This window comes from Caretta caretta, chromosome 21 (assembly GCF_965140235.1).
Source record: "Caretta caretta isolate rCarCar2 chromosome 21, rCarCar1.hap1, whole genome shotgun sequence".
In the NCBI taxonomy this organism is placed as follows: Eukaryota; Metazoa; Chordata; order Testudines; family Cheloniidae; genus Caretta; species Caretta caretta.
Window position 1 is genome coordinate 11,509,355 of NC_134226.1, and position 9,508 is coordinate 11,518,862.

The 9,508-nt window shown below is 55.0% G+C and overlaps 1 protein-coding gene across 1 annotated transcript; it reads right to left on the reverse strand.

The window, feature by feature from the left end:
• Positions 1-191: 191 nt before the first annotated feature.
• On the reverse strand, positions 192-5,021 carry LOC125625034 (large ribosomal subunit protein uL1). The gene is made up of 6 exons (XM_048826550.2): positions 4,922-5,021; positions 3,763-3,837; positions 3,463-3,543; positions 2,918-3,066; positions 2,226-2,398; positions 192-394 (listed from the first exon to the last, which is right to left on the reverse strand). Exons 1-6 carry the CDS (start codon positions 4,924-4,926, stop codon positions 224-226), a joined length of 654 nt encoding a protein of 217 aa, XP_048682507.1. The 5' UTR covers positions 4,927-5,021; the 3' UTR covers positions 192-223.
• Between the last annotated feature and the right edge of the window lie 4,487 nt (positions 5,022-9,508).

Genomic DNA, 9,508 nt, shown 5'->3' on the forward strand with positions numbered 1-9,508 from the left:
ATCTATATATCTATTAAAGGGTAGTCTGAAATCTAGTGACCATTTTAAAAAAAGTTTAAATAGTTTAATGTTACCTGTACCCCCATCATCAGTTTTAAAGTGAAAATATGCTAATTCTCCCTTGTTTGTGGGTCTCTCAGTAAAAGACAAACTAATCAAATTTCCCAACTCAGGAGATAAGAGACAGCAACTGGGTAGTCTAGAACCATTTATTACTGCCAGTTTAGTAGAGGCGCTGTGGCTTGCCCATGGTGCTTTTGATGTACAATGCACGCACGTTCTGCCAGTTCTTCTTCAGCAAGGACACCAGGAAATTGATGGCCAGGTGAATGTTGTAGACTAGCTCATCCTCCGTCATTTTCACATGGCCAACAGCCACAGCCAGACAGAGCACCTGGCAACATAGAAAGCAGTGTCATTAGACTAAGGGTGTAGACTTTGCAGGGAACTGCCTTGACTGGAAAGGAACATGTATTAAACAAGGACAGCAGGATCAAAACTTAGCCAGTAGAGTTAAAGTCTAACTATCGTCCCTTTACAGACCACCCTGCACTACCTGAAACCTACAGCCACCAAAGACTTTTTGCAGGCAATTAACATTAAGGGCCTGACTGCTCTTTGGAATTTCTCTCTTGGGCTGGGTTTCAGTCCCAATTTTTTTTTTTTTTTTTTAAGGGATAAATCAAATGTATGTGGTTTAAAATTTCCCCCGTCTTTCTGTGGCCTGTAAAAGCTACTGTATACATTCCAACCATTTTAAAAAGCTATGGACCCAGTAAATACAAGATCTGTAAATTCATACATTCTAGAGCTGAATGATGTTTAACAGCTCAAAACCTACTCTTCCAGTTTGCATATCAGTAGCTAGAAGGCTAAAGAGCTCATGTTAAGTTTGACAACTGGCTTCCACACACATTAACATCTCACTGCAAACTTTGTTGAAAATCTGACAAGGTACATCGCTGTGGTTTCATCCTCTGTTCGAAGTGCTCTACAAAGACAGTAAATATCATTCCCTATCTGTAAAATTAGGCTAATCTCAGGCATACAGAACCAATAGCACACCAAGGAACAGAACCCAAGTCTAACTCCTAATCAAGGGCCTGATTTATTAACAGTCTCATACACCATGGCCTCCACAAATACTGCCCAGCATTAACCCATGCTGCACAGATTAGCACAACCCCCCATATGAACTGCTTAAATTTTTCATATTGTAAAATACAGAGCTAACATGCTTTTTACCCCTAACCACCGAAACAAGTCTTTCTAGTGACCGAATAAAGAACATGCACCCAAGGCCAAGTCCCTGATGCCAAGCATATAGCCAAACTACAGACTGAAGAAAAAAGGGCTTATAAAAACCGTGACTTAATTTTCTTTCAAACTGTTTTAAAGCTGGTGCCCTGTTAAGGTTGATCAGGAATAGTTCTCTTCAGATAGGCTGGAGCTGATTTAGCAGAGTAGTTAAATGTGTGCTTAAGCCTTAGAACCAGACTTGCTAACTGAATTAATGAGTCAGGTTTACACCATCTTGGTACCCAACAGATGACGAATATGCATTTGAATTAGAGCTGCTTTGATCTAAAATAGGATTCTGCTCCCTATAGTGACTTTTCTTCAAAGTCAAGATAGGGCAAGACTCTAGAAAGTCAAAATTCTGCACTGTAGCTGCTGTGAAATTCCCTTACACAGCCTCATGCCCGAAGCTTACACTACAAAAGCACTGACTTGTATGGTACAAGCCTGTTCTAATTCCTGGCTAACTGAAACTGAACCACATCCCTGCAGTGTCAGGAGCTTATCACACAGGGCACACATCTCTTCCTTCAAGATGCCAAACGCCCTCAACTCCCACCCACTTCAGTGAACATTTAGGGCCCCCCAGCATTCTGCAATATCAGGCTCTCCTCCAGTTTTTTGGTTTTTTTTTTTGGGGGGGGGGGGAGGAGAAAAGAGAAAGTCAGCTACTGACAAGTTACATTCTCCCCTCAGGAGCTGAATGCTCTAGTTTTGTTCCCTAGATGCACAGAAGGTGACTGACTGGATACTGATCAGTGGCTTTATCATTATCTTAAGAAAGAAGCTGACGGATACCTGCAGTTCAGCCCTGAGTGTAGAAATCCACATACCCTGGCAGGCAGCCAGTTGCTTCATTAAATCCCACCCCCCACAGGCCACATAACTGACTTCTGAGGTTGGCATTTACTTTTTTTTTTTTTTACCTTCTTCATTTGAAATTTGATGGTAGACTTGACCTCGTCAATCTTGGCCACCATGTTCTCATTGTGGGTGAGGAGGGAGGGGAACTTGCCAGCTTTGTTCAGACCCGGACCCAGGATACGAGGAATCTGTTTGATGAGAGACTCTGAAGCCAGGAAGGCGTCATACTTCTTAGCTATGGAGGGGAAAATGTAATGCATGGGTGATTGCCGTTTTATCCTCCTTTTAATTCCGGGTTTGATTTCCTCCTCAACTAACAGCAGTTTGCAAGTTTCTCTAAGAGCAACTAACTAAAGCATTCACACCCAAGGCTCCTTGTGTATTTACAGAATCTTCAGAGACTTGAACTAAGTCACAAGGCAGGCCAGGCCTACACTAGGGCTTTTGCCAGTATCTGTTAGGAATGTGATTTTATACCAAATGACCTAGTGCAGATGCAGTTATACCACAAAAGAGAAGACCAGACAATATGAGTAGATGCTCAAGCAGACAACCATACTTCAGCTCCAGGTTGCCCTGTCCCTTTAGCCAAGTTGTCCCTAACAAGGCAGTGAGCAGGAGTCTGGCTGCTGGGGGAACTCCCCACTGGTCACATTCAGTATTGCAGGAGTGTTAACTATCTGTGACACCCCTTCCCAGCCAGAGATGTGTTACAGACATACTGGCAGCTCTAGCCCTTCAGAATTCTACTCACCCAGCTTTTTCACCAGCTTCTTGTTCTTGTTGAGTTTCTTCAGAGCCTCGATGTCCATGTGAGGGATTTCAACTGCTTTGGCCTCATCACAGTGTTGCTGGTCCCCCAGCACGCAGACTGAGAATTTGGGGCGTGGGGTGGACTTGAGCCTGTCAGGAAGGGAAGAGGACACCACATACTGTCACTATGCACTGCCAGCACCACACACCTTGAGGGGAGCGCACAGAGCCACAGCAAAGAAACCTTACCACAGTCCCCTGCGATTCTTCATCCACCAGCCTCTAATCTGGCTTCTCCAATTGGTCGGTGGGATCAGCACAGGAGCCTCACCACACCTCCCCTCATGTTTTAAGACCCAGGGTAGGGGTCCGTCCAGCCACACCCATGTAGAGATCTGGGGGGTCTGAACTACCCGGGCAATTCAGCACTGCACCCTCCTGCCATTGCATCAAGCAGTCAATTGCTGCTCACCACACATACATCCAAAGTGCATGGAGGGAGTGGGGTGCAGGCTGAAGGCTGGGTGGGATCAGAAAATGCCGAACCTGACTGTGCCAGAGAAACGCTTGTCCTTCTGCGGATCATAGTTTTTCAGACTGATCTGCAACTCCACAGTTTCCGTAAACCTGAAAAACGGAAAAAGAAAAAGGCCAGGTCAGAATTTAAGACCCTAGTAAAACAAGATGAATAGCAAAAGACATGGGGAAAAGCTGCAGTAACATCTAGCAGAGCACAGACACTCTGCCACAAACCCTTCCCCTCACCCTCTCTCTTCACCAGAGACTTCCAGTCACGGAGCTGGCATTTGGGGAAGGGCCCAACCCACAGCAGAACATTGTTCTTACTTGCGTGGTTTCACTTGAGTCCCTTGCAGGACTTCCTTCACGGCTTCATACAAGGTGTCGCGGGAAACTTTGCTGCTGTAGATGTGAAAGGCACAAAGAGCAGGTCAGGCACTTGAAAGGATCAACTGAATGAATCCCTCTGGACAGGTTGCAACTGCGGGTACATTAGCATCTAAAACCACCTTTAATCCCGCCAACCAGGGTAGCTGTTTAGCCCACAGCATTCTGGGGGAACAGAATGAATCATTTCCCTGTAATGAGGTGAACTCAAATACAGCCCTCTGGGGCCAGTGCAGCCCTGATAAAAATGAAATGGACAAGCCCAGGTTCACTGTGCAGGCCCAGAAAAGTACAAAAATAACTGAAGAGCAACCATGGCCAATTGTAAGTGAGATCCACCGACCTTTCAGCGTCACTCTCAGGCCGCTCACAGCAGGGCGACTCCATTTTTAAATGCAATAAAAATGTCTCTTTTCAGCCCATTTCATCCCACAGCCCCGGAGACACTGAAGCCAGAAAAGCAGCCACAGTGACGGGGTCTCCCTCCGTGAGCCTGAACCCCACCATGGAGGGGCCCATTCTAGGCGCAAGAGTATAAAGGGTTTGTAAAATATAGCCGGGGCCACAAAAGAACGAGCGAAGTTCATGGAGGGCAGGGCGATCAACAGCTATGAGCCAAGACGGCCAGGGACTCACCCCCATGCTCCGCGTGTCCCTAAACCTCTGCCTGCCAGGAGCTGGGAGTGGACAACAGGGGACCCCCCCGCGCGCTGTTCTCTCCCTCTGCAGCAGCCGGCCCCGCTTGATCCGACCAGCCCAGCCCATGGCCGGCTGGCTCAGCGCGGGGACGCCCCAGCTCTCTGCCCCGGGATCCACCTGTACAGAGCCGCCCCCAGGCTGGCGGGACCAGCGCCGAGCCCGGGCCAGGCCGGCGCAGACGGAACCCAGCCCGCCTGGCCAAGGGGCCCCGCGGCCGGCCGGCCGGGGAGGGAGCAGAGACCCGCCCCTCGCACCCCGGCTCAGCCCCCGTGCGGAGCCAATTCCCCCGGGAGGGCCGCACCGGGGCCCCCCTCTGCCTAATGCGGGAACCGGGCCCGCCGCCGGGGTCATCTGGGGGGCGGATGGCACCGGATTGAGTCTTCCCCCGCCCAACACGCACCTCATCTTGGGACCTGCCGCTCGCGGACTCCGGATACCTCGGGCGCCGCCGGGCGCAAAGAAGGGGGCGGTGCTCAGATCGCGCTATAAATAGGGCATGGTCTCGCGAGACGTGGCGGTGGTCTGGGCGCCATCTTGAGAGAGGCAGACTGTAGGGGCGGGGACAGCCCAGCATTGGGATGGAGTTGGGTGCTGTGGGAGCATGATACGCTTGTGAGCAGAGAGGGCTTTATTTCCTTTACGTGCAAACCATAGGCTGCCTATTTATTGCACGCTTTTCTGCATCTTTCCTAGGAGCTGGTGCCTGATTTTTGAGCAGATGGGAATGAGCTCCAGTTTACAGGCAGGGGGTTGGCCTGGTTGGGGGGGATTCAACCCCTGAGTCTGTTGTCCTGGGCTCCAGCCCAGGCTCTAACATCTACAATGCAATTTTATAGCCCCACAGCAGCCAGAGCCCTGGAAGCCCATGTCCGCTCACCCTGCTGCCAGTCTTTTAGTTCAGTGTAGACATACCCCTAGAGTCTGTGGCATTAGACCTCGTGGTGAGAAGTACACATTTATGGCTACTGAGGTATTCGCCTTCCTGCCAATCAGTGGGAAGAACAATAAAATGTATGTTCGTTGTCCCCACCTTAATCCCACTGTTAGCTGTATTTTGTCAAATAGTAAGTGCCACTGGATTCAGTAAAAAGGAGTACTTGTGGCACCTTAGAGACTAACCAATTTATTTGAGCATAAGCTTTCGTGAGCTACAGCTCACTTCATGTGGTGGCTTGACACTGCCATTGGTAATCAAGTGGGGGTCAGGGGAAGGGGTGACCTCCTTTGATCTGTTTCTGTTTTTAAAGGATGCAATTTTGCCTCCTCCCCTCTGGCAGTCCTGGGTCCCCTCCCTGGAATTAGAGGCCTGCAGCCGTCCCCACCCCAGCTTCACACTGAGTGGTCCTGGGCTGTCTCGAGGGGGCCCCCAGGACACTGTCAGCTTCCCTAGCAAAAGCTGAGGGCAGAGGCCTCACTGCTGTTAGTGCGCATGCTCCTGATTTTTCGCACATGCGCATGGGTGGCAGAGTTGAGCGCGTTCCGAAGGCCATCTCGCCGTTCCGGGGGCGGAGTTACGAGGCCCCGGAACCTGGATGGGCGGCGGCGCACGGTCGGAGCCCCAGGGCAGAGGCCGGGCCATGCAGGTTGCGGGGCGGGGCTCCAGGAGCTGGGCCCGGTGCATGGCGGTCAGGCGGCGGACTCGGCGCGCTCGGGCAGCCTCAGGTGGGTGCCGAGAGCGGGGGTGGCCCGAACGGGGCGGAGGGAAGCGGCGGAGCCCGGCCTAGGCGGCCTGCGCCCAACCTCCGCCCGGGCTCGGTCCTGCGGTGGGGAGACCCCATTTCCCGGCACCCTAACCGCCGCCCCCTTGTACGTCCTCGGGCCCTGTCCCCCCCCCCCCGGCCCCCTTCTAACGCCCCCGTTAACCCTCCCGGCCCCTGTTCCCCCCCCGTTAACCCTCCCGGCCCCCTGCTAACGCCCCCCCGGCCCTGTCCCCCCCCCCGTTAACCTCCCCCGGCCCCCTGCTAACGGCCACCGCCCGGGCCCTTCCCCCCCCCGGCCCCCTGCTAACGGCCCCCCCGGGCCCTTTTCCCCCCCCCGGCCCCCTGCTAATGCCCCCCCGGCCCTGTTCCCCCCCCAGCCCCCTGCTAACGCCCCCCCGGCCCTGTTCCCCCCCCCAGCCCCCTGCTAACGCCCCCCCGGCCCTGTTCCCCCCCCCAGCCCCCTGCTAACCCCCCCCGGCCCTGTCGTCCCCCCCGTTAACCCCCCCCCGGCCCCCTGCTAACGGCCCCCCCCGGGCCCTTTCCCCCCCCGGCCCCCTGCTAACGGCCCCCCCGGCCCCCTGCTAACGGCCCCCCCGGCCCCCTGCTAACGGCCCCCCCGGCCCCCTGCTAACGGCCCCCCCGGCCCCCTGCTAACGGCCCCCCCGGCCCCCTGCTAACGGCCCCCCCGGGCCCTTTCCCCCCCCGGCCCCCTGCTAACGGCCCCCCCGGGCCCTTTCCCCCCCCGGCCCCCTGCTAACGGCCCCCCCGGGCCCTTTCCCCCCCCGGCCCCCTGCTAACGGCCCCCCCGGGCCCTTTCCCCCCCCGGCCCCCTGCTAACGGCCCCCCCGGGCCCTTTCCCCCCCCGGCCCCCTGCTAACGGCCCCCCCGGGCCCTTTCCCCCCCCGGCCCCCTGCTAACGGCCCCCCCGGGCCCTTTCCCCCCCCGGCCCCCTGCTAACGGCCCCCCCGGGCCCTTTCCCCCCCCGGCCCCCTGCTAACGGCCCCCCCGGGCCCTTTCCCCCCCCGGCCCCCTGCTAACGGCCCCCCCGGGCCCTTTCCCCCCCCGGCCCCCTGCTAACGGCCCCCCCGGGCCCTTTCCCCCCCCGGCCCCCTGCTAACGGCCCCCCCGGGCCCTTTCCCCCCCCGGCCCCCTGCTAACGGCCCCCCCGGGCCCTTTCCCCCCCCGGCCCCCTGCTAACGGCCCCCCCGGGCCCTTTCCCCCCCCGGCCCCCTGCTAACGGCCCCCCCGGGCCCTTTCCCCCCCCGGCCCCCTGCTAACGGCCCCCCCGGGCCCTTTCCCCCCCCGGCCCCCTGCTAACGGCCCCCCCCGGCCCCCTGCTAACACCCCCCCGGCCCTGTCGTCCCCCCTGTTAACCCCCTCCGGCCCCCTGCTAACGGCCCCCCCCGGGCCCTTTCCCCCCCCGGCCCCCTGCTAACGCCCCCCCCGGCCCTGTTCCCCCCCCCAGCCCCCTGCTAACCCTCCCCAGGCCCTGTCACCCCAACGGTCCACACACATACACCCCTCTACACCCACAGACCTCATCATCCGAACGGCCACAGCACCCCCTTCAACACCCCCCACCACCGCCACAGGGCCCAGCCATCCCTGCCCCCGTCACCCCCTGCAACAGGCCCCCTCCCCCAGGGCTCCGCCATCCCTGCAACACACACCCCTGGGCCCAGTCACCCCTGCCCCAATCACCCACTTCTACTCCCCCAGGCCCAGCCACCCCTGCCTTGTAACCCCCAGGCCTTGCCATCCCAGTGGCTCCATTACCACCCACCACTGCCCCAGGCCCTGCCACTGCATTGCCTCTTGCTGCCCCAACACCTCCAGCATCCCCATCACATCTCCCAGGGTCTGTTTCCCAAGCCCTCATCACCTCCTGTTACACACTCCCAACTCCCATCATCACCACCCTTGCCATTTCCCCTGGCCCTGTAATTCTTGTGCCCCCAGCTGGCCTTGGCCACACACCCTTAGGCCAATGTCACCCTTAGGCCAATGTCCCCTCAGCATCGCCCTTGTGACCCAGCATCTCTTGCCAAAAGTCTCCAAGCATTGTTACCCCGTGTCCCCAGCTCCTAATCAACCCCTGCCTGATTGCCTGAGACATCATCACTCCCCTGCCCAATCCTTTTCACTACCATTCTGATCCCTTTAGTACCCCTTTGTAATCTGCCATGCACTATCTTTGTCCTCTCACTCCTATTACTGGTCCCCTTTTTCCCCTAGCCCACCCTAATCCTTTCAGTAACCAGACCCCATCATCTCTTTCTGGAAGCCTCAGCCCCTGTACCCAATTCCTCTGTCATCCCAAATTCCTAGCTCCCTCAATACCACATCACACCAATTCCCCAACCCATCACTGTGAATTCTTAATACCCTCTAGTGTCTCAAATTCTGTCATTCCCATTTCTAATCCTCTCTAGTATCCCATTATCTTGCACCCTGATTCTTAATTCCCTTAATATTCCTAAACTCCAGAATCCTGTTGCCCCATCCTTAATCCCTCAACACCATCCTTATCTTGAATAACACCCAAACTCCCTATCTCACCAGTGCTTTCTAACATTCCCAGACATCCTCAACACTCCTAAACCTTATTCCTGCCATGACCCAATTCCTAGTCCATTTACACACAGTTTCCCCTTTCTGATCCCCTTCAACATCCTCTAACTCCCTATAACCTTGTTGCTAATCCCCTTAACTCCAACTCTGCCACATAATAGCCCATTCTGAATCTGCAATTTGAATTCCCCCAACTATTGCATTAAACTTCTTCTTAACTGACTTTATGCCCCTTATGCCCCTTTTTGTCCTTGTTCATCAAGGGCTTGTTTTTACTAGAACACATGTCAACAAACACATTGTCAAACAGAATTTGACACAGTGACAAGGACTGTCACATTAACCACAACCAGCTGCTAAAATAGTTAACCATAGGATTACCCATAAACAGCTGGCACAGTGTTAAACGCTTCATGGCCTTCTGGTGCTTGAAAGGTCTGTCTAGATGAAAACTAACTCAATTTCAAAGACCAGCTTCTTTCAAAATAGTTGGAAATCCACATTAATGGCTCTCTCCCAGTATTATCCCTTTTCACCCTGTCATGCACACACAGATGGCAGAGAGAGAGGAAGTAAAGTGCTTTGGATGGTTGGGGGTTGGATGAGACATAAAACTGAGATCCTGACTGCTTTTGATTATTAAAAGTCTAATGGCACTTGACTCAGAGTTGCGGGGTGTTAACATTCCCATTCAAGTAATTCCATTCTGCCTTCTG